Source organism: Nanorana parkeri, unplaced genomic scaffold, assembly GCF_000935625.1.
Source record: "Nanorana parkeri isolate BGI_ZX_2015 unplaced genomic scaffold, ASM93562v1 scaffold721, whole genome shotgun sequence".
NCBI lineage: Eukaryota > Metazoa > Chordata > Amphibia > Anura > Dicroglossidae > Nanorana > Nanorana parkeri.
In genome coordinates this window covers 810,005-835,380 of record NW_017306989.1, presented here as the reverse complement: position 1 = coordinate 835,380, position 25,376 = coordinate 810,005, and the positions used below count along the sequence as shown (strand labels likewise).

The 25,376-nt window shown below is 45.8% G+C and overlaps 2 protein-coding genes across 2 annotated transcripts in view; one reads left to right on the top strand and one right to left on the bottom strand.

The window, feature by feature from the left end:
- CEP104 (centrosomal protein 104) overlaps positions 1-24,575 on the bottom strand; it is a gene marked incomplete at its 3' end in the record, with an annotated part of 52,796 nt that extends 28,221 nt beyond the window's left edge. Inside the window, exons 1-12 of the mRNA XM_018564080.1 lie at positions 24,547-24,575; positions 23,863-23,984; positions 21,295-21,468; positions 17,101-17,239; positions 16,807-16,866; positions 15,333-15,409; positions 14,586-14,588; positions 11,946-12,114; positions 11,373-11,528; positions 9,397-9,642; positions 9,092-9,295; positions 3,794-3,961 (exon numbers count right to left, since the gene is read on the bottom strand). Of these exons, the coding sequence (XP_018419582.1) occupies positions 3,794-3,961; positions 9,092-9,295; positions 9,397-9,642; positions 11,373-11,528; positions 11,946-12,114; positions 14,586-14,588; positions 15,333-15,409; positions 16,807-16,866; positions 17,101-17,239; positions 21,295-21,468; positions 23,863-23,975 (1,509 nt within the window). The remainder of the gene's footprint in view (positions 1-3,793; positions 3,962-9,091; positions 9,296-9,396; positions 9,643-11,372; positions 11,529-11,945; positions 12,115-14,585; positions 14,589-15,332; positions 15,410-16,806; positions 16,867-17,100; positions 17,240-21,294; positions 21,469-23,862; positions 23,985-24,546) is intronic.
- Positions 24,576-25,108: 533 nt separating this feature from the next.
- Positions 25,109-25,376, top strand: part of DFFB (DNA fragmentation factor subunit beta) — an 18,917-nt gene continuing 18,649 nt past the window's right edge. Inside the window, exon 1 of the mRNA XM_018564081.1 lies at positions 25,109-25,325. Coding sequence (XP_018419583.1) covers positions 25,113-25,325 — 213 coding nt within the window. The 5' untranslated portion in view covers positions 25,109-25,112. The remainder of the gene's footprint in view (positions 25,326-25,376) is intronic.

The following is a 25,376-nucleotide window of genomic DNA, read 5'->3' as shown; positions in this document are numbered from 1 at the left end:
AAGCCAGCTTCATACTCCCTGGTGACGAGGAAGCATAGAGCAGGCTTCCCAGCCAATCAGGAAGCCGGACTCGCTGCCCAGTTTCCCGACACCTGAAGTTCCTGTATTGGGATAAGCTTCGGGAGCATTTGAGCAAATACGAAAACTTGCCCAAATACTCGGAATTGGTGCATCCCTAATTTTGATATTTGCATAACTCCTCAGAAGATCCAGCCCTCTCTCTCGAGAGGTCTACTGACTCCTCCCATCAGCCATGAGCTGCCTGCATTGCACAGGGGAGGCACAGAGACCCAGTGATGACATTACTGGAACTTAAATAATGTATGCAATGAAAACAGAAAAGTTCAATGTAAAAATGTAATTAGCATGTTGATGAGGAGGTGAGGAGGAACGAGGGGATACAAAATCGAAGCAGCTATAACTTCAACTTCAGCTTTCGCCCTCCATACCACGACACATTAATCACAGCTTTGCTCATCTCTTCTGCGTCTATCAAACACTGAAGCATCACATCCCAGCAGCAGATGTTACCAATTAAGATATCATCCGCACACAACCAAAGTTGGCTCCCTAGAAGGGTGGTTTACTTTCCGCTAGCTTGTACATTACTCACCCTCCATATAACCATTGTCACGGTCCTGAGCGCAGAATTTAAAGCCAAAATGATGGAGAAAATTACAAGGGCCCGGAGTCTTAGACCCTTTTGTTCAGAACAGTGGCTATGACAAGGCTGGGAGCCCCAGAGGAGGCACGAGGCCCGTGGATCCAGTCAAGCAGCGCTTCTAATACCTTCGCTATGGCAGCAGAACGAGAAAACAATGTCCAGAGTCAGAATTTATTATTTTAATTAGTCACTCCGACTCATTAAAGTCTCGCTGGCAGCGCGGGCCTGGAAAATATAACCGAGGTTTTGTCTAACCCTGGCTTCAAATAACCAAAGGGATATACTGATATTACCGCTAGTATTTACTGCTAACCGTTCAATCTTTTCTTTTTTTTCCATGAGGTGAATTTATTTTTTGCCAGATTTTCAAAGATCTCACATAATTAACCCCGTCTGATCTTGAAGCGCTGGAAGAGCATGCCATGGTTTACCTGGAAGCACATGTCATGGTTTCCCTGAGGCGCTTGAAGAGCATGTCATGGTTTCCCTGAGGCGCTGGAAGAGCATGTCATGGTTTCCCTGAGGTGCTGGAAGAGCATGTCATGGTTTTCCTGAGGCGCTGGAAGAGCATGTCATGGTTTCCCTGAGGCGCTGGAAGAGCATGTCATGGTTTCCCTGAGGCGCTGGAAGAGCATGTCATGGTTTCCCTGAGGCGCTGGAAGAGCATGTCATGGTTTCCCTGAGGCGCTGGAAGAGCATGTCATTGTTTCCTTGAAGCGCTGGAAGAGCATGTCATGGTTTCCCTGAGGCGCTGGAAGAGCATGTCATGGTTTCCCTGAGGCGCTGGAAGAGCATGTCATGGTTTAACCAAGTCTCTCATACTGGAATATTATCCTACGCTTGTTCTGTTTGTCATCAGTATTGTATTTTGTTAATGTGTTTCCATGGATGGTTTAGGTTGTTCTTAGCTACACATTGAACCCAATGCAGCAAACATGAATTTATAGTTTCAAAACTGCGTACTGCTACTATACCTAACGGTGCCAACAAAATGAGCTCTTCATGGAAGAGTAATGGACAGTGAAACAAAATGGCTGCTGAAGTTGGAGTTATTAAACCCGAGCAGCCTATCCAACTTCACTGCTTAACTTCCAGCCAAAACTTTTCCTTTGGATAGAGCAGGGAAGGGTTGGCGCCTCTTTCAGGTGTCCCTGTGGGGAAGATTTCCCTTCATTTACTGTTAAGACAGTGAAGGTGACACTTTTCTGTCAATGACTACTGGGGGACCCCATTTGGAATATTCACAGCCACTAGGAGGATGGATACCAGGAAAGAAGAGAGCCTGGTGCCTCCTAGTAGGCATCCTTCTGGACAGCCAGCCTCAATTTAGATTAGTGCCCTAAGGCCTCTCATTACCACATCCTATAAGGTCTGTGGCTGGAGTTGTGGGTGGTTGTAGACAGCTGTGGCCAGGAAGCCTGTACAGCCTTGAGGAAAAGAGGGGCATGATTGAAACCTTTAAAGAAGAAAGTCGGGAATTTGAAAAACTTACCCTTGCAGTGGGCCCACACCAGCACTGCAAGGGTTAAGTGCTCATTTTCTCGAGGAGGCTCAAGTGCAAAAGATAAACTCATCTGATGCTCGGTCCCGCAGTGGTCACAGCTCCTCTATCTCCCCCTCTGCTCTGGCTGTGGATTGTCATTCTGCATCCTCAAGTGTAATGCAGGGCAGTGGACCTGCATTAGACATGATGACATCAGCGGTCCTTAGACCGCCAGAGCCCAGGGAAGAAGAGGCTGTAGGGACCAGGCTAGCGGAACCAAGGATCAGGCAAGTATATCCGCTTTATTTGCACCTTCTAGACAAAATGAGCAATTAACCCCGGTGTTCTATCACAGATTGTGACTGCGTTAGAATGTGTGACCAGTGACTTGATCACACATTCTAATGTAATTTTTTCGGCGGGGGAATGTTTGACCGGTCACGTGGTCAAACATTCCAACGTAGTCACACACATTTTTTTCCAAGGTAAAAATATGTGACCACTCGCAAAGTCGGATAGAAGTGAGATTTTGGGACCGAGCAGCTGTTCCAGGGCAGATCGGTTCTCCTGCACATACCATCTGTGATGCCGATGTGCCCGGGAACAGCGGCAAAAGCTTTGAATTCCACACCTTTTGCCGGTCACACATTTTTACCCCGGAAAAAAATGGGCATGACTATGTTAGAATCTGTGACCAGTGACCAGTGACGGGACACGCATTCTAATGCAGTCACAATCTGTGATAGAACACCGGCAGTGCAAAATGTAAAATTCCTGGAGCTTTCAATAATGTCCCCCTTTCCTCGAGACTGTACATATTACATTTTAACAGTTTCTCCTGATATGTTTTATCTCCCTGACCTGGCCCCATTGAAGATTACATACTGCTTGCAGATTCCCAGGTCTTGGAGATTTACTGCAGCACCAAGTCTTCCACGCCAAATACTACCAGGCATCGGGTTCTGGAGGTCAGAAACCAAAATGTATAAACAAAAGTAAAAGGAATCCGGATTAGGCATCCTGTCTTGTGAAAAATACAAATACCATCATGTAGTGCCAGCCAGACAGATAGGGAATGCGGACACTAGGGTTGCACAGATACCAAGTACAGTACTCGGTACAAGTACCGATACTTTTGAGCTCCAAGACTGGACTCAAAAATTAGAAGGCAGCTGTCATTTGTAAGGAGCACCCGGAGCTCCCGGCATTTGTACTTCATGTTTTAATGTACAATTTTGTTTTTATAAATATAGGGATGCACAGATACCAGTTTTGCGAGTACGAGTACTGGTACTTGCCCAAGTACTGATACATTATTGTTTATGGTCATGTGACAGTTTTTCTAAAACCATACAGACTAATGATTTCAGGACAGAGGTGGAGTGCCAGAGCCAGGTCCCAGCTGCAACCGTTGCAACCCTGGTAGTTCTCATGAAAATGCCAAATATCTGCACTGGTACTCGAAAAGTATCTGTGCATCCCTAGCGGACACCCATGCTGGCCACACACATGGCAGTTTTTGGGCAATTTCAGCACTTTTAGCCAGTTCTCAATCAAAAACAGCAGCAGAGAAACCAAAGGCCGACTACCCCTTTTTTGGGGATTACAAAAACCAGTGCAATTATGAATATTGCCCAATTACTCACACAAGTCACTTTGTCTTTGATGGCTCTGCGGACAAGAAATATGGCAGCTCTCAATATGTTTTTCAAGTCATCCTTCGAGATGGTGCTTGATATGTCCGAAAGCTTTTTGTACACGGCCAGTAAGGCGTCTTCTCTGTATGACCACGTCTTTGAGTAGGCTCCTGCAACCTAGGAAGTAACAAACACAGATGTTAAAAAAAAAAAAAAATTGAAAAATACTTTGAAATTATGTATTATATATTAATATTTATTATTTTTTCTTTCTCAAGCTGAATTGAAGTAAATGACTCACAGCAGTGACAGCTTAGTCTGAAGTTGCAGTCAAAGTATTGCCTCAGGGCAGGCTGCTACTGCTCTGACATCTTCTTGGATAACCAACGGTGCTCTGGGAATACTTTGTCATGTATCAAATTATTATTAGTGAAACAAAGATCATGGATACATATATTGAAAAACAAAAACTACAGTTTAAAAATGTGTACACTTAAGAAAATAACTAGAACCAAAAATTGGGACGCTCAGATACAGTTTTTTTGGTATCGAGTATAAGTAGCAATATTTATCTTTTGGTACTCGCTGATACCAAGTACCGATACCGGTACTTCCGCTAGCATGGAGGCGCGTCATTACGTTCCGCCCGGCTTCCTGATTAATTAGGAAGCCAGGCTGCCTAGCAACAAGTGAAGCCCGCTTCCTAGCCAATCAGGAAGCCGGGCGGGGAGTCCTTACCTGCCGTACGGCCTCCTGATTGGCCAGGAAGCCGGGTCCATGTTCCCTTGTGGCACTGCCGTTCAGAGGAAATCTCCCCCTGACCGGAAATTCTGGTATCGGGGGTAAGTATTGGAGCATTTGGGCGAGTACGAGTACTGGCCCAAATACTCAGTATAGGCACCTATACTAGTATTGATATTGGTGCATCCCTACCCAAAATCATTATAGTCTTCCTTTAAAGGAGCTGTCCACATTCCGAAAAATGAGGACACCCCTTCAATGCGGGAGTAATGTCCTTTTGATACCAGCATGTTATTGATGTATAACCTGTTCTAGCTCAGCTGGAGTACTCAGTGTCTCCGTGTAGATTAGGAAATGCAGCTCCTGTAGTGGGGACATCTTACCAGCAACAGATCTGCTAAAGAATCCATCCATCTGCTCCAAAAAGGTGTTACTCCACTGCTGGCCAGAACACTGCAGAATCTTGCTTGCCAACAAGGGAGCAGAAACTATGCGACAACACACTGGTTTTGCAGTCCAGGAAGTGCAGCCATAGGAACGCACTTAGTGATCCCGCTGCTGGCAAGTTGTTTTCAGCAACAGGAAAGCTAGAAGGACACAAGGCCAAGTTAGAAAGCCTTTACCTTTGCAGACTCTTTCCCCTACTTCTGGATGGAGACAGGTGAACCTCATTTCTCCCGCACCTAGCTATAGGATATTATTAAAATGTCAGCCAATCAAAGCTGCACGTATGTATGCACTCTGGTGGACTGAGCGTCTCACCAACTTCTTATACAGCTCTCATAGCATTCAGAGGTGAGGATTCTGCACATTTGTTCCCATCTCTGGCCACACCAAGGCCAATATCATGAGGGCTCACAGTCCCTGTATTTTTATTTATTTTGGAATAGGTAGAATGCTGAAGTAGAGAGAGACTATGTGGCAGAAACCAGTAAAAGACTTACTATTCAAGTGTCCACCTATAATGTGTCCTCCTCCAAGTGTCCTCCTTACCATCTTGTCTTGAATTGTAATGTTTTCCTTATATTGTAAAGCGCTGCGCAAACTGCTGGCACTATATAAATCCTGTATTATAATAATAATGAAACTGACGAATGCACTGACCCGTTAAAAAGCGCCGGCCGTGTTCTGACTTGAGAGCTGCTGAAATTTCAGTACGACAATTTAAGTGAAATTTATTTCTTTGCTGTATTTGGTGGGGGAAGGACTGAAATATAGGCATTAAGGAGGGTTACATCAAATGCTCCAACATCTGTTCTGTTTTACAGACAGAGTTCGTGCCCTGCCAAGAACCAAGTGGTTATGGCATGAAAATGATTACCGTTGGCATAAATCTTTGTGGGTGCGTTTTACAGCTCTCACTAACTACTAATTTCTCCCGACTGCTTCAAAAAAAACTCAGGTGACTCCTAGATTTAGGAAGAAGAACTCCAGTCTAAGCAAAACCATTTCCCAAAGTTTCCAATACCAGAGCTATGTAGCCTAAAGCCAAACTCTGTTTTTTTTTTTTTTTAAATAACCGAACATTTTGTAAAGTATAAAATTCAGTTCTCACTGCAATACTGGCCTTGTTTCCAGTGCTGTCCCCTGCATAAAACTAAGCTCTGCCACTGATACTTTTCCAGGGTAAAGAGCACCCAAAGTCATTCCACTCACTTCCTGTGAGCCCAGGGCTTCATGGACTCACCCACCTAAAAGGTGCATCACCATGCATACCTGGGCCCACAATGGAACATCACTCACACATTATAAGTACCGGTCTATGCAGCGGAGGTCCCCCCACTGCCAAAGCTTGCCCCATGTCCTTTGAAAAAAGAAAGAGGCGCCAAAGCATGAGCTGGTCAAGTGCCAGAAACAGTGAGAGACAGAAGGCAAGCAGTAGATGATCATAGATTGGAGATAGAGAGTAGGATCTGATCTTGGACACTGTATATGTCACACTGAACATGTGATCTGATCATGGGCCATTATAGGTAAAGTGGGGTTAACTATGGTTTGGGGTAAAGGCAAGATCATAATGGCTGGCTGGAAAAGAGGCAGAGTGGTAAATGATGGTGGACAAGGAATAGGGGAACCATAAAGAGCACACAGAAAATAAAGGTGGTTCAGATGGAAGAAGACAATAGAATTTGTGTCCTTAAAAAGGAGAACTATGAGGTGAGTGCTTTTCACTCACCTCATAGTTCTAGCCGACCTGTGACAATGAGACTGTCACAGGTCGGCTCAGTAGATCGGGAGGTGAGCGAACACATACCGGCGTTCGCTCACCTCTCGATCCTGTCACGGCTCTCTGCCGTGACAGGGGAGGGGCTGGATTACCCCCTCCCCGATCCTCCAGCGCTGACTGGCGGAACAGACGAGGGAGGAGACTGGTACAGCTGGCTCTGCCTCTAGATAGGAAGAGCCATCTGTCACTCACGCAACTGGGCGGATCCAGACATAATTGTCGGGATCCGCTTCAGCTGTGGCGCCTCCGTATACTGGGAAGCTGTAGCTCGCGGTATACTGAGCTTAGGGTGACGGGAGGACGCTAGTTTGTGTCCTCCCGTTATCCTAAGGAGAACTATGGGGAAAAGCCCTAACCCCATAGTTCTCCTTTAAGCATCAATTTTTTATGCAATAATTTTTATTGGATTTTTACAACAATTAACAAAAGTTATTAAGAAGACATATCTCATTGACAGTCAACATAGTAAGAGATAATACAAGAAAAGTACACACCCACCTAGGGCATGTGAGAGAAAAGCACAAGTGGGATACTTACTAGACAGAAATTCAAAATCACTAAACAGGTTTGGAAATGACAGAATATTCAGAAGTACTAATACACTGGTGTAATTCCAAATGGAAGGCCAAACAGTTGGCTATTGCGGCAGACAAAGCTAAATACCAACAACAGGACAGCCAACAACACTAGGGGATGGTAGACGCAGGGAAGAACAAGATGGGCAACTGGAAAGGGACAGGGGTGCATCGGAACATGCATAATCAAAAGGTTGAGAGCGTCCCTACGAAAGGGAGGGGAAAGAAACGATCTATCCATAGTGTCCATATAGTGTTGTATTTATCCATTTTGTCTTCTTGACAAGCTGTCATTTTCTCAAAAAAACAGAGTATAAGACATGTTGTAAAAAAAGAGCCAAAGAGGAAGGGTGGGGGTCCTCCAGGAACGTGCAATCTCCCGCTTAGCAGTAGTAAAAATATGTTGTAACAGTTTAAATGGGGTTGAAGAGTAGCCACATGGCTTTCTGTTCAGGAGCACAACATAAGGGTCTCTCCGGATGGGAGACTTCATTACGGAGCGAATTATGTAAAAGGTCGCAGACCAACAACCGGGCAGGCCCAACAAGTATGGGCAAATGTGCCCACCACCTGGCAACCTCCGAAACAGTTCAGAGAACTAGAAGGGAGAGCTCTGAAAATTCTAAAGAGGACAAGATACCATCATAGTAGTCATTTGTAGTTTATTTCTAAAGCTAGGACTGTTGAGGATTATGGTTTTTTTTTAAATTATGTAAAATATTGCGTAAAATTGTATACATTTATGTTTATAGTGAAATGGCTGGACAAAAATGTATATACAAAAAGACTGGAAGACCGGAGAGCTGCTAAAGAACATAGTCTATTCAAGGGGTTGGTGAGAGAGCTGCCAGAGAATATAGCATGATGGCTGCCAGAAAACCTACAACAGACATACATTAGTGAAGAGGCAGCACAGGGGTGCATTGAGTATTTACTGTTGTGGACAATGGTAAGGAAATAATATGTGGTGGGGACGTGGACCTTGCTGATAAAAGAATGTCTCTACCAAGGTGTGGGAGCGATTGTGAAAAATGTGTGTGCTGGGGACTTGTCAGTACTGCAATACAAAACTCAAAAAGGCATCAAATCTGAGATGAAGTACAAGAGCTTTCCTGCGACATTCATTGTTGTTAGTAGAGTCTTCCATGACTGAAATTCTCATGTGCTGTAAACACCTGGTCAAGGCCAGGGGCGTCCCAAGGCCTGGTGCCACCCAGAGCGGGTGACAACCCGCCGGGACGCCATTGCACATGCGTGTGACGTCACCATGCGTGATGACATCATCGCGCATGCATGCACGCCCGTCTAATCGATGCCTGCCGGCGGCCATCTTGATGATGGACGTCGGCAGAGAGAGGAGGGGACGTTCACCCGTCTGACTGTCAGTCATTTTGGTGACACTCCTCCAATGGTGTCACCCGGGTGCGGGCCGAACCCCCTGCACCTCCCTTGTGGCGCCACTGGTCAAGGCAGAAATGTACATGGTACTGGAGTAACTGATCCGGACTGATCACAAAGATCTTACATTTAACCTCTATGCCCTGAGCATTTGCAGGAAATAAAACAAACGTCTTGTTTTGAGTGAAGGATTTTGTTTCAGTCCTACAGAATAGGCTAGGGTAGGCCTTCACTGGAAAGGAACTGATGTGAAATGATTCATGGATTTTGGCACCCTATAAATACCAGAAATAATGACTTAACCTTGTCCTAAACCAGCTTGATTCATGTAAAACCTTTATTACCATGGGACTTGCCAATGCTTACCAAAGCCTCGCCAAACACGTCAATGGCAAATCCGGCCTCTCTCAAAGCTTTCTCTGTAAGTGGTTCCGGCTCTCCAGTGATTCTGCTTCTTGGGGTGTCTGCTGCAAAATCGTCATTCATCTCTGGCTCCAGGTAAGCAAATGCATCCTCCTTCTGGTTCCTTTGGGCTGGAAGTGGTCGCTCATCATAAGGCAACGCATCGATCTTCGAATAAACACAGAGCAGGTTCTCAGGTTCAGATTACAGGTAATTCTTCACGTTTTAAAACAAAACAAAAAACTGTATTAAAATATAATGCAACCTACATTTATATTGGGTACAGTGACAGCTGGGGTCGGAGCTGGAGGAGGGGAAGGAGAACGCATCTGGGGAACCGGTTTGGGTGAGGAGACTTTAGGGGTCTTCTCCTGCACTATCTGCCGCTCCTTCTTAGTCTTCTTTTCCAAAGTCTTTTCCTTCTCAGGTGGTGGAGAGACCGCCAATGTCTGTTGCTGTTGAGGGCTTGAGGGATGCTCCAGAGACTCCAAGGAGGACTCAGGAGCTCGGTGTATCTTTAGAAGACACAGAACCAACAGATAACAGGAAGTGAAAGCATTTAACAGGCAACTCCAAAGAAAAAAGTAAAAAGGGATCAGAACTTGTAAATGTTAACAAAGAAAAATGGCTATAATGCTAAAGTAAAGTTAAGTGCACTAAATATTAACTTGTGCAGAAATGTGCAGTATAGATAACACTTTGCAAGATCACATGTACCACTTGCAGTTAGCTAGTGAGATCTAGACAACAGCATTACCGTTCACCAGGCTAACTTAAAAGAGAACCTTTTTTCCCCCATAGTTCTCTTTAGGGTAACAGGAGGGCATATACTAACCTCCTCCCGTAATCCAAAACTCAGTATATAGCGAGCTATTGCCCGCTATATACTGAGAGCGCTGCAGCTGGGACGGATACCGACAATACTGTCAAGATCCACCCCATTGGCCGATTGACAGCGGGCTCTGCCAATCTAGAGTCAGTAAAATATTCCATACTACAGCAGACTACCCTATATCCCCATGCAGAAGACGACTTCTTAATCCTATAATCATCGTGTATTGAATGTAAGGTCTTTGCCTCTAGCTGTGTAACTAGAGATCTTATATGCTTATCATTCCTCCGCTGTCAGTAAAAAGCTATTAGAAGTTAGAGAAATCACTTTCCTACATTATGAGAAATGCGATAGCGATGTGGGAGGAGGGTGATAATTCCCTCGGAATGTCCTGTTACATGAGGAAGCCTCTTGTTAACACATACAAGAAAACCGCAATCTTTGGGGTTGGACGGGACAATGGTGGCTTTCAGTGTGAATCGGAGAGATTAAATAGCACCTACGCTGTACAAGTCAAACACAGATTTACAGAGAGAGGAGATTCCTGTTTCATCGTGATAACAATCTGGTCTAGAAATCTACATTTTATTGTTGTAATAAGTGTGTAGGCTCTGCTGACATAGCAATTGTTCCTTACAATGTAGCTTTCATTGAGCTCTATGCCAAGAAGAGATTGCCGATGGTCCACCGAGCTGCTTGCAATGAAAATGAATTAAAATGGAAACTGAAGACTGCCGTGTGTTGAAGCTGAGAGCGTGCCAAGCTGTTTTGACATCCAGATTCATTTTATTAGTCCTAACGCTCTTAAAAACCAGCACGTTTCAGGGGTTCCAAGAGCCCCCCCTTTCTTACGGCTTAAAAGTATTAGACTGAGGAGGATCTGAATGGAGGAGTGATTTCTCTGGGCTTATAGTTTTATAAAGAGTGTATAGTCGGCTTTGTTCACTGGCTTCTAAGCCAATGACCAGAGCTCCTTACACTCTTGACTCTTGAATGCACCAAATGGGCAAAAAACAAGCTGGCTTAAAAGGTGAACCCCTCCCAAATTTTAAGGGTGTACACAGAGAGGTGGAATAACCAGTTTCTAATATCTTCATCACTATGAAGAATCCATGGGAGGAGAGAAGGAGAGTGACATCATGAAGGTTTTGGATAAACTTACCCCTCAAGTAAACATATGCCATGTAACTTCTGCTGTCATACAAGGAGCCCTTTTACCAGGACATGTCTACTTTTAAAGGTCAGTTTTCCATTGGCTCTTAGGGAACGTGCACCCTGATTGGTCAGCCGTTTGCTACAACCCTGAAAACTGCTAAACTGTAACTGTTATGTCATAAATAAAACAGTCTGCACACGCAAGCCTGCAATATATAACCACAGAACATACATACGCCATTCCCAGCTAATGCATACCGAAGCGATGTCCAGTAGATCATGGAGCTCCAACTGTTGATAAACTTTTTGACGATACTCTTCCATCTGCTGCTTTTTCTGTTTGGCTAAATCGTAATCTTCCTTCTCCACGGCACAGCGCTTTTCCACTTCATATCGGCCCAGCCGTTCACCCACCTAAAGACCAAAAGGTAAAACGTATCCATTTTGGTACTTATTTGATCATTTATTTATTGCATTATTCCTTCACTAAAAGTAGACAGAAGCCCTAAGTAAATGACATTTTGTTTGCTAAAGCACCGTGTATAATAAACTATGAGGGGGGGGTTTTTTTGTGTAAAAAAAAATAGGGGGGGGGGGGGGGGGTTTATCATAACTGGAGCAGACAGAACACTGATCCTTTATATTTCATTGTAGGAATTTGAGTCAGCTGAGCAAATATATCAAACAGTGGGATGAGGATAAAACGCTGCATATTAAGAGCTACAACTGGCGCAAATTCCTCGTTGCTGTACCACCAGCTATAAAATGTGAAAGACCCCTTTAACATTGCATCACAAAGAGGACCACGATCAAACTGGGTTAATCTTCTACCTTCTGCAGGTCAGCAATCGCTTGTTTCAGTTTCTTGGCATAATCGTAGCGTTCGTGGCGGACGGCCTCCTGTTTCTTCTCATCCAGCTTGCGGATTATTTGAGCTACTTCTGGATCTTGGTACATATCAAAGGCCAGGTCATCCAAGGGAGAAATTGCATCTGGCTTCCTGCAAACCAACCATCAAAATCATACAATTGTCAGACCGGTTTGTAAAACTGGGTAATTAAATGTCAATTCAATCTAAAGATATGATGGAATAAAATACAGAAGTAGAAGTGCAGCTCAGTAAAAACTGCATGTCAAAATGTTTAGAAGATCCAGAAATACAAATAACTGAATTTGTATGTAAATCTTAAACTTTTTCTGTAAAATTCGAGCTTTCTTCCACTATATTAATATTATTACATAGTATTTATATAGCGCCAACAGTTTGCGCAGCGCTTTACAATATAAGGAAGACATTACAGTTAAAATACAATTCAAGACAAGATGGTAAGGAGGGCCCTGCCCCTGAGGGCTTACAATCTAAAAGAGGAGGGGGAAATGATACATGAAGTAGCTGTGGTAGCTGTGGGAATGAATTATGTGAGAATGTGAAGGTTCAGTGGTTAGGTTGAGGTGGGATAGGCTTCCCTGAAGAGATGAGTCTTTAGGGAATGCCTAGAGGCAGTCAAGGTAGCAGATAGACGGACAGGTTGGGGTAAAGAGTTCCAGAGGATGGGAGAGACTCTAGAGAAGTCCTGGAGGCGAGTATGGGAGGAGTGGACAAGGGAGCTGGAAAGCAGGTCAATGGATGAGCGGAGGGGACGGTTAGGGTGATACTTTGAGACAAGGTCTGAGATATATCCGGGGGCAGAGTTGTGGATGGCTTTATAGGTGACTGTTAATATTTTGAATTTTATCCTCTGGGCGAGTGGAAGCCAGTGGAGGGGTTGGCAGAGGGGGGATGCAGACACTGAGCGGTTGGTAAGGTGAATTAGTCTGGCAGCTGCATTCATGATAGACTGAAGGGGGGATATCCTGTGTAGTGGAAGTTTCCCAAGTCTCCTTGACAGTCCTTTGATTGTGATTGACGGGCTCATTGTCCAGTCGGGAGGCTCAGGAGATGAGAGGGTGCAGAACAAAACTAGTCTAGAGTGCGCACATGTAATCCAGGTGTGTGATCTATACACTTATTCAACGTTCCAATTGAAGTATTTCTAAAGTCAAAACGTTTTGGACTGGTCAAAACACCAACAGAAATTTTTTTGGCATCTGTGCCCCAATGAGGAGATTTCCCTTTACTTCTCCTGAGCTGTAGACACAACAGGAAGTGAGAGGAGATCCCTTCAAAGACATCAGTTGACAACTCAAAATTTTAGTTTGCTCCTAACTTTTAGCTGCTGTCACTGTTATGGGCAGGTGTCCCTATCCACGAAGAGAAGGAAAGTCCTAGCGATTGCAAGAGGATACCCGAGAGGCAGCAGAGGGTACTGGCAGTAAAGCGTAGCAGGCTAGACAACTGCGCGGTGTACTGGAGGCTGTGTGAAGACACAGGAGTCACCAATGTGGACTTAGAGACCCGGGGCACACTCCGAGACGTGGGGTGCACAGGCCGCACTCGGAGACATGGGGCTGCACAGGGCATATTCAGAGCGATGGGGTTGCACAGGGCACACTTGGAGACATCAGGCACACCAGCAGACATGGGCAGCAGGAGAGCACATGAAAGACAGTGGTGTTTGGCATGGAGGACACGGGAGGTACTGGGTAATAGGAAAATACTAAAGGCATGGAGTGCAGGACGTTTAGCCCTTTAAGAGATCACCAATCAATAGAGCCATCTCCTGGTTGGCTGCGGTGCAGCACTCCAGGCGAAACACAAAATTGCCGGCTGCTCTGCGCCGGACCAAAGACCAGAAGCTGGTGTTTGGTACGAGTTTTGGCTTTAGAAATACTGTATACCTGTAAGTTTTTGTATAGTGTGTTTTGGACTGTTTTGAAAAAGACGTGGTCCTTTTATTGGAGATTTAGGGCCCATTCACACCACATCATCTTCAGCCCAGACCGTTTCCGGACCCAAAATGCATCCTAATGTATTCCTATGCTATTTCTGGCCTCTGTTCACACCAGCGCAGTCTGTTCCAGACCAGAAAAATACTGCATGTCTCATTTTGTCTGGAATGCAATAGAACTGCAGGCAGGTTCACACCATTTTCCGGTCCAGATCTGCTCCGAAAAGTATGTTTAGATGAAACTGACAACAGCCTATATGTGTTTGGCAGCTGGCCCAGTGAATGATGAATTGCAAACCAATAAAGAACATTGATTGATGGTTATCTGCTATTTCCACAAAGAGAATCAAACTGCCAAGCAACAACCTTTAAACAATAAATGAAACATTGCCGGTTTTATTACAAAGGAGTTTGAAGTACGTTTGTGTTATTTTGTTGTTGTAACCAACGTTCCTAGATCCTCTGATAAGCCGATGTTCTGTCCTCTACCTGAGTGCAGGAAGCTTCTCATACAAGTCAACATTCTGAAACTTGATCTTAAAGGGGTCAGTACACACAAATCATTGATGATATCTGATTGATCTGTTCCCTGTATTTTAAAGTAAATCTGCCCTGACATAAGTATGTGGCTGCCATTGCTGACCTCCTTCTGAAAAGTCTAGAGGTTGGATTTTATGGTGGCCCTTCTGGATCAACACTTTGTAAATCACTGCCCTATATCACATATACAAATCAAGAGTGCCAGAGAAAAGTCAGAAGTCCCTGTAATTCAGATGTAAGAGGCCAGTGTGAAGGCCAAGCAAGTAGCATTTTTAGAAAAGAGGTCAGACATAGCAGACTTCATGTTTCCCTCGTGACTGGGCTGACATGTTATATAAAAAGGCAAGAAGTTGTATGTATTAAAGGTCACATTCAGTTAAGTCCCAAACGTGTTGGTGAGTTTAATGGGCCCTTCTTCATTAGCTGTCCCCAGCTGGAGCTGTCCCCCGCAGTATATCCTTTACACCACTAGATGTTACCAGTCTTCTGGGTTGAATTAAAGTGTAATTCAAGCCACTTCCTCTGAGCCCAGACTGTCCTGCCCCCTGAGGGTCAGTCATCACAAGAGCCTGTCCTTAGAGGGCAGGTCTAGGGACAGAAAGCACTGCCTGGTGATAGTTTATGCCACCACCAATATGGCAGCCACCATGCAGCCTCACAGCACTGTGGAAGGGGTGACACAGTGGACCTGGTTAAATAGAGCACTTGCAAAATATCCGCTGTCAGTGCGATCTCAATTACTACTGACTCGTCTGACCTGGTTTGAAAGATATGGATGCCAAGTCTAGATTCACTTTAACTTTCTCTTCTTATATAAATGTAGGGCATAGCATTGCAAATGTTCTCTTACCCCGTATAAGCAGGATCAATGCCACTGTCTTCAAAGCTGTTTCCAAGGTAATGGTCAATAATTTTCTCCCGGCTTGGCTGGTGGTCAGAACACAAATAAGATATGCCGGTCAACAGACGGAACCAAAACAACAAAAACACTCTTATGATTCATAAAGTATGAAACATTCTCACAATGTGAGGCTGTCAATAGGCATCAAATGGTGGTCATTAACAGATTCAAAAAACACATTTGCGCTGCTTGAGTATGCACGATTTTGGACTTGAGACAGACCAGATCAAGCCTTAACCTGAGGAAGTAACAGCAAACACGCGATTTAAATGGGGGAAAAAAAATATTCCACCCGGGAGTGATCTTGCTTATGGTGTTATAAGCAGCAGCAATGTGAGAATTACCAAGCAGCAAAGGCCTTGTATGAAAAGCCATCTCTACCTTCTGTATGTGGGAACACTTTATGCAAATGACTCTCATATAGAGTCAAGAAGATCCAGATACCTGAACCCGATGTGAAAGGAGAATTATGGGGAGAGTGAAATACACTCCTCCCCATAGTCACACTTAAGCTGTCACAGGTCGGCTCGATCAATCGAGAACTGAGCGATCACACCACCGATCGCTCAGTTCACAATCTTTATCCTGCAGAGAGCGGTGACTGTCATTCACTGCTTTCTGCAGGGATTTCCCCCCTCCCCTGTCTGTTCCTCCAGCACTGACTGGAGGAACAGACAGGTAAATGTCCTCCTGTGATCCTAAAGAGAACTATGGCCAAAAAAGTTTTGCCCATAGTTCTCTTTTAAATCTCCATAATACGGGCCAGGGCTTAGCTGCCTATAGAGCGCAGCATACTTGAAAAGTGTTGCCTGATAATTCATATATGATGAGTAGTGTAGCTCCATCACTGCAAAATGCAGCACTGCAGTAATGGAGTTAAGAATGCCCCAAGTAGCTAGCATTATATAAAGGACAATCAATTGAGTTACACTATATGGTTACAAGTATGTAGATACAACTCTACATGAGTTCAGGTGTTTCCAGTGAAGGGTGCTGTTAATGCTACAGCATACAAAGACATTTTAGACACTTGTGCATTTCCTTGTGAAAACTGTTTGGGGAAGGCCCAGCATGACTGTGCCCTTGTGGGCAAAACCAACTCTATAAAAAACATGGACTGATGGGTTTGGTGTGGAGGAACACGAGTGACCTGCACAGTGCCCTGACCTCAACCCTACTGCACACCTTAGGCATTTTTCGAAGTAGAGGTCAGACATGGCAGCCTTCATGTTTCTCTCATGTCAGGTCTGACAAAGGCAAGAAGTTGTATTAAAAGTCACATTCAGTTAAATCCCAAATGTGAGTTCAACGGGTCCTTCTTCATTAGCTGTCCCTAGCTGGTGCTGCCCTCCACAGTAATTCCTTTACACCACTAGATATTACCAGTCAGTCACCCAGATATATGAATGGACAGAATATTTACCACATTTTCTTCATTAATGTCCACTGGGTCACCAATAATATTTATTGCAATCAGGGCAACCTAGGGATGAAACAGAATGACATTGACAATATTAGGGTACATGGAACACCAGACAACAGTCAAGTCACATGACACCTGATCATACCACATAATGTGCCTCGTGTATGACAAGAAATGTCTCTGCTGGTCATAGCAACCAATAGTCAGATGATCAGATCAGGTTTTGTTAGTATTTTCCCAGTGCAGGAAGGAAATGAAAGGAAGAATGTGAGCGGGCAGAGACTCAAGTGTTACCTGGTTATACAGATTATATCTGTTTGCGTAGTTTTTATGGAAGATGACTTTGAGATATTGCCCCACGGCATCCACATAGACAGACTTGAGTTCTCTCGCCTTGTATCCAGTCTTCTCATTATCTGAAAGAGCAACGTACCTGAAACAAGAAAACATTTTATTGCAGCAGATTCCCTGTTGTCACTGTCCATGATCTTGACCTAAGCAATTACAAATATCTAAGAGCCACCATTGCAATGCAGGGCTCGTCACACGCCTGGAGGTAGGAAGTAACAGGATGACATTGGTAAAATGGCTCCTGTCCATCATCTCAGCCTTCTCAAAAGTGTTATTTCAATTACGGGGCAGTCTGAGTCACACGGTGGCCCACTGTTTCTCTGGGGGATACCAGCAATGAGATCTCCCTGCTGCAGTTCTCGGCTTTGTTCCCACTTATTTCTGAAGCCTTGCTGTTCTTGAAGATATTAGCATCTCTCTTGTTGACTTTGCCATAAAAGAAAATGACTACTGTTGCTGTAGTAGATGCACAGGTTGTGGATACTGTAACAGCTGGAGCCACTGAAAAAAAAAAGTACCTTTTGTTTGGCATTCTTCCTGACAAATGGCAAAACACTTCCTGGTAGGGATGCACTGATACTAGTATCGGTGCCGATTGGGCGAGTACTCATACTCGCCCAAATGCTCCAATACTTACCTCTGATAGCGGAACTTCCAGTCAGAGGGAGACCTCCTTCTGACTGGCAGTGTTGAGAGAGCATGGAGCCGCCTTCCTTTCCAATCAGGAAGCCGGGCGGCACGTGACCACCCGCCTCCCTGATTGGCTAGGAAGTCGGCTTCACTTCTTGGTAGGCAGCGTGACTTCCTAACCAATCAGGAAGCAGGGCGGCACTTCATGACCCGGCTTCCTAATTGGCTAGGAAGCCAGCATCACTTGTTCCTAGGCAGCATGGCTACCTGACCAAAGTGATGCTGGCTTCCTAGCCAATTAGGAAGCCGGGTCATGAAGTGCCGCCCTGCTTCCTGATTGGTTAGGAAGTCACGCTGCCTACCAAGAAGTGAAACTGGCTTTGTAGCCAATCAGGAAGCCGGACAGCACCTCATGACTCGCCGCCCGGCTTCCTGATTTGTCAGGAAGCCAGGCAGCCTTGGCAAGAGAAGCCGGTGTGATCTTTTGCTAGAACACCAGCTTCACTGTTCTTTTTTTCCTTGTTCTCCTTGCAGCAGAGAAAGCTGTACATGAAGATGCAAAGTCCTGCCTACACCAATATGGCCGCCTCCATATAGATATAAAGAGCAGAACAATAAGTCCGTAATGAGAAACGATCAGCTGCAGGGAGACCTTTGGTAATACTGGTGTTTAGTCCTTTGCCCTCTGTCCGCCTTTCTTTTGGACACAGCAACTTGATTACACTTCCTCTATAAAACGTTCAATATTACCAAATGATCCTACCTCTGTTGAAGCACTTCCTGTTATAGAGCGACAACTGCCTCTCAACTGTACTCAAACCCGCCACTAGCTGACATGTCTCTAGTACAGGACAGAAAGGACATATCAGATTGTGTCACTCAGAGCAACCAGCCACTTCATCCCCCTTTTTCCCCTCCAGCTTCCACAAATAAACATGTATTCATATTCCCAGTGTGCACCTGAAAGGAACGCGTGGCAAGGATCGCTAGACATTAACCATCAGCCGGAAAAAGTCCGGCGGGAGATCACATCTAAATAAAGTGAGCCGTATCGGTGCCAGTGGGCTAAACGTTCCCAGCTGGTTCATGTAGGCATAGAGCAGAGACGGGAACATGAGAGGAATGAATCAGGATAATGGACTAACAATTGGCACTACTTGCTGCTAGAAATCACTTTTTCTGACTTAATTGTCTCCCCGAAGCACACTCAGCGAAACACTGAATTCCTTCATAGATCACCGCAAATCACCAATATGTGAAAGCCATAACGGCACATAAACGTGCTCGAACTCTGTGATTGAAAGGACTCTTCAAGTACCTCTTGGAGGCTATCCAGGCCCTACACTCCGAGGTGTCTGCTAAATGATATCGTCGTTAGTAGGACCAGACCAAAATATCAAATGCTCCCTGTAATAATAGGATATCATTCAAGGTGGCCCAATATATACTAACATGATTTCTGAAGGGTCAGTGAACCCATTTTCCTGCCCTTATAGCGCGTATATAGCCAACACTTTTTTTCTCCAAGCTTGCCCCTGTGATGGACTACAATCTCAATACAAATGAGTAAACTAATGTAAAGCAAATATGTTGCGCTCGGTCTATGTGAACCAACTGCACACTAAAGTGTTAATAAACATTTGTTCACCTATACACATTGTTGCGGCTGGTCCAATCAGGTAGTTAGGCACGCATTCCCAGCGCAGTGATTTCTGTGATATAAATGAGTAAACTAAAACATGAGATTGTAGTCCATCACGGGAGCGAGCTTGGCAGCGGTGACTACTTTACAACACACACAGGGACCATGGGGAACAAAAAGTAGCCCCCCTCCAGAAGGAAGGAAAGTGTCAGCACCAATTCAGAGAGGATTTGAGGATCTACAGCCGAGTGATACATGAATAAGATACATTTCTGTTAATAGTTAAGGTTTTTGAATGTATTTTTAAGATTTAAAGCCTGAGTTTAGGGTCACTTTAAATCTAACTATTAATACTATGGAGATAGCAATGGTTACATTTATATGCTTATTCCCTCCAGTGGTCTCTTAAATTGTAACATTAAAAGGAGAACTATGAGGTGAGTGATTGTTGGAGTGATTTTCACTCAACCTCATAGTTCTAGCCGACCTGCGACAATGAAACTGTGACACATCGGCTCAATAGATCGGGAGGTGAGCGAACACATACCGTCACTCGCTCACTTCTCGATCATCCTCCCGCAGTGAACGGTGACTGTCAGTCACCGCTCCTCGCAGGGATTCCCCCCCTCCCCTCTCCGATCCACCAACGCTGAGTGGAGGAACGGACGGGGAAGGGGCGGGCACAGCTGGCTCTACCTCTAGATAGGCAGAGCCAGCTGTCACTCACGCAGCTGGGTGGATCTCGACAGTAATGTCGGGATCCGTCCTGGCTGCGGCGGTCTCAGTATACCGCGAGCTGTAGCTGGCTACATACTGAGCTTTGGGTCACGGGAGACGTTAGTATATGTCCTCCCGTTACCCTTAAGAGAGGTATGGGGAAAAACACTTACCCCATAGTTCTCTTTTAATTGCTTCACACATGTGGAATAGGACAAAGAATTCTCAGAGAACTAGTTTAGATATTGCTCAATGTTGTATGAAAGAACACTAGGCCACTACACCTCTTGCTGCCTTCTGCACTACGTCTCTTGGGCAAGGCCTTATGGCTAAGACCAGGGGTCATTTTTTTTATACACCGGCCCTCAAGGCCTAGCCAATGTATTGCACTTTTTTATTATTATTCATTCTGCGCACTATCACTTTTTTATGTGTGTACTTTACACTCCACAGGATGAAGGGTGTGAGTCTGTGGACCTACCCTGAAGTCTAGGGTGAGGATGTGTGATCATCAGCTTCCTTCCCTTTGGGAGAGCCCCCAATCCAATACTTGTTGGTCGGCTTGAGCTGACCATGAGAAGAGGAGACCGACTGGCTTCGGCTAGGTGGACTAGAGTACTCTGCCCCTGTCAGAATCCTTGTGCCACAGGGGGGTCAGGGAAGGGCGTGATCTCATCTGTGTGTGTTCACAAGTACTTTTATTTTGTAGCTTACTCTATAAAAGGGATTTTTTCAAGTAAGCTTTGACTGTATTATCAAAAACAACTCTATGTATTCCTATTATAATGCTGATGTTATAACAGGAGAGGATATGCTGGTTTTTTTTTTAAATTTCGGTAATTTTTCCTTAATATAGTAAAAAAATAAAACCCCCAGTGGTGAATAAATACCACCAAAAGAAAGCTCTATCTGTCCCCAAAAAAGGGTATAAAATTCATTTCAGTACAGCGCTGCATGACGCAATAAATGTCAGTCAAAGTACCGCAGCGCTGAATACTGAAAAATGGCCTGGATGGGAAGGGGGTTTAACACCGCGGATGTCAACTGGTTAAGTCTGAGTACAAAGCAGATACACAGCGCCCTCTAGTGGTGAAACAATGAAATGATATTCTTCAGCCAGCAGGCGACACACATTGAAGGCAGCCTACCCGAGCCTGCGGAATCGTTCAGACTGGTATGGAGTGAAGTACTCCGGAAGACTTTCCGAAATGTAAAACTCGATCTTGGAGGATATCATGTACTGGTGAGCCAGGAGCTGCAGTTTCCGGATTCGGCATCTTTCCACCATTTGGATGACAATTTCTTGAGGGTACTGACAAAACCTGGAGGAGAAAAGAAAAGGAGCGTTCAAAACACAGGACTACAAACCCCGCGCCATCAATATGTCTTCTCCGCGCTATGATAATAAAGGAGGATACCAGCCAGAATGATCAACACGGATCCAAAAATAGTTTTAAAAAAAACTAGCTACTCAAATTCAGTGTCCTCCGACTCAACCGGAATGGTAACCAGTGACGACCTGCAACCCAAATCACCGAAAACAAGGCCGTCATAACAATTATTGCAGTCCGGTCAGAGCTTGTCCCTAGTCCACGGGAACCATTCTGTCCTTATGGTCAGGCTATGCTCCTTTGTGTTTGTCAGGCTGCTGCTGAGGGGTGTCCCCACGTCCAGACTCCGTGTCCAGCTCTGTACCATGTGACTCTGTGATGACCAATCACAGCAGTTACAGATTTAAACCGTGTAGTGTTTACATCTTAGACTCCTCCCCTTCCAATGGAGGGACTTATGACAATATGAATCATTTATTGGTTCCTGATTGGCTGCTGCAGATCCTGGGTAAGGTTTCCTGTCCCCCCCAGTGACTTGTATTCTAACCCTTCACCTCCCTTATCCTGCACATTAACCCCTTCATCTCCCCCCTCCATGTATGACCTGCACATTAACCCCTTCACCCCTCCTCCCTCTGCTTATGACCTGTACATTAACCCAGTGGCGGACCTAATAACCAAAGGGCCCTGGTGCAAGATTTTATCTTGGGCCCCCCCTCCCAAGACGGCTGTCTCTAATGTGGCAGTAGCATGCTGGAATTACCCGAGACCCTGCAGAGCACACCATAGGTCCTGCATAGCCCACCTGAGACTCTCTATGGTGGGATCTGCAGGGTCCCAGGTGGGCTGGCCTGGTCGTCGGGATCCCTTTCCCTGTACCTCCTCCCAACTCTTCTTACCTGCTGCTGCTGGGGCCCGGTGTCCTCCACCCCCTCCCCTGACACCTCTGCCATGCTGCCCCGGTACAGTTGATACCCATGTAAGAGGCCCCCCAGACCCCTCACATGGGTACCGGCCATACCCCCTAACACTGGGACCGTGCACTGCCCCATATTGCAGGACCGGACCCCACTGAGGCTGTGGGGGTGCCCAGGACCTGACCCCACTGGGCCCCCCCATAGCCTCAGGCCCCCGCACCGGCGGTAGTTCCGCCACTGCATTAACCCATTCATCTCCATCCTCCCTCTATATGTGACCTGTACATTAACCCCTTCATACCTCCCCCATAACCTATACATTAACCCCTTCACCTCTCTCGGAGCATGACCTGTACATTAACCCCTTCACCTCCATCCTCCCTCTGCACATGGCCGGTATATTAATGATCTTCTGCACCATAACCAATCTCCGTGTTTTAACCCGCTTAGTACTGACATGTGTCTTCATTGCCAAAAAATTGGAGTGTCTACTTCCCAAAAAGGGGTCATTTTTGGGGGTTTCCGTGCGTCCCGGAATTATTATTTGCTGTGTTTTATGTGTTTTTCCACAATAGTTGGTCCTTTATATGATCCCAAAAAACCTCAGCACTACGGTCCCACCTTTTCTCTTTAAGGTCACAGGAGGACATATACTAATGTCCTCCTGTGATCCTAAACTCAGCATATAGCAGCCTACTCCCTGAAGAGCCGCCCGGCAGCCGGGACAGATCCTGACAATACTGCCGGGATCCACCCCGCTACCTGATTGACAGCCTGCTCCACCCCCTCCCCTGTCTGTCCCTCCAATGAGCGATAAGGATCGGAGAAGGGAGGGGGGATCTCTGCAGAGAGAAAAAAAAAAAAAAAAAAAATCAGAAAATGAGCGAGCGACGGTATGTGATCGCTGACTTCCCGATCAATAGAGCCGACGTGTGACAGCTTCAGTGACACACGTCGGCTCTAATTATGGGGAGGAGTGTATTTCATTCTCCCCAAAATTCTCCTTTAAATACCAACAAAAGAAAGCTCCATCTGTCCCTAAAAATAATCTAAAATTAATGTGTGGAGTGTTGTGAGAAATTGTCAGATTATCACAAGTCTGAAAACTGAGAAATGTCCTGATAATGATAGACACAGGCTGCTATATACATAAGGATATATACACAGGCCGGTATATACATAGGGATATACAGGCTTATATTCCAGGAAGCCGGCTTCCCGGCCAATCAGGGAGGTGGGTCATTACTCGCCGACCACCTTCCTGATCGCATGGGAAGTCGGCTCAATGTTTCCCCATGGCACTCCCGGCTAGGGGAAATCTCCCTCTGACCGGAAGTTCTGGTATCGGGGAAGGTATCGGAGCATTAGGGCGAGTACTCGCCCAAATACTCGGTATCGGCACCAATCCCAAACTAGTACGAGTATCGGTGCATCCCAGTTATAGGAGATGTAGAACTTCGCACCGTACCTGGGAGAGCGCCAGCCGTTCACCGTCGGCGCGTGAATCATCAACTCTTTGGCACTAAAGGCGTCCTCATGGCCGGAGGAGCTGACCACGAAGAATCCAATTTTATGCGGCATCCTGAAGACCTGCAGAACGGACGAGACGGCGGCTCATAAATAAGAATAAAAACATTGAGGTCACCACAGCACCACACCCCCCACCATGCTCTTCCCCGTCCAGAATTATGAGGTGCTGCCCCTGGAGTGTCTTGTTGTTGTCTGAATTGTGCTCCGCCCCCATGTTCATTCATAGATCCACTGACAGGGGTCTATGAATGAGAATACTACAAGCCTCATCTGCCACTGCAGGAGAAGGAATCAGATCACTGATGTCAGTGCACTTGTAGTCCATTGTTACTTCCTCCAGGCCAATATTGGTAGGTTGGTACGGACCCGGGGCTGGGGTGAATAATATATTGCATCTGGGATGCAATGATTGTGGTTTCTGCCGGATCCTTCCTATACTGGGAGTACCTCCATCCCTCCTATACTGGGAGTACCTCCAATACATCCCAGACCGTCTTCTGCAATGTCACAGACATTTCTGGAAGGTTCTGCACATTGTTCGAGAATTATAACAGGAGAAATGATGGTAACACAGATCGTCCTACAATCAGTAAATGTGATGAGTGATGGCAGGCATACTCACCGCAGGCGATGCCCCGGGCACCTTACTGTCTTATGCTGGCCGCAGGGTGTATGCGGTGTCCTCAGTCTCAGCAGCACACACAGCGCCCTCTGTAGTGTATGAATTATTCCCAGCTATACAGAGAAGTCCACAGGACACAGCAACAGGCCGGGTGACACCGGGGACCTACCCCAGTCCCCAAATCTCCATAACCACCGCTTGACAACAACCGCCAGCCGACGAGGTTTGTGGGAGCTGTAGTCCGGAGGGAAACACCTGATGGCGTCACTGCGCAGGCGTGCTAGGTATTCAGGACGCACACGGCGCTTAATAGGTGTGCGTGCCCTGCGTAAAGCCTCACCAGGTACTACGCAAGCGCGCTGGGTGTACAACACGCACACAGCGCTCAATTTGTGCGTGAGTGCCATGCGTAAAGCCTCAACTTAGCATTGCGCAAACGTGCTGGGTATACAGAATGCACGATACGTTCAATGGGTGCGTGCCCTGCGTAAAGACTCAACCTGCCAGTACGCATGCGTGATGGGTATAGCGCCTCAGCCTGTCAACAGTAAATTATAGGGAGGACAATGCGCATGCTCCAATCTATACTTCACTGGCTACAATGTAACAAGGAGAGGAAATGTTTATCGTATTGGTCTGATATGGGCGGCATGGTCTCCTCCCAGTCCCAGAAACATATGAAAATATTTAAAGCCAGGACACTAAGCAGTGCTGATAAATATGGGGTGGCCTGCAGGAACCTCAGGGAGCTGAAGGAGAAAGGGTGGAAGAAGTTCCAGGTACAGGCTGTGTGGCGCTGGGGGTGGTGTGTGTGGCAGTGTCACGGGGGG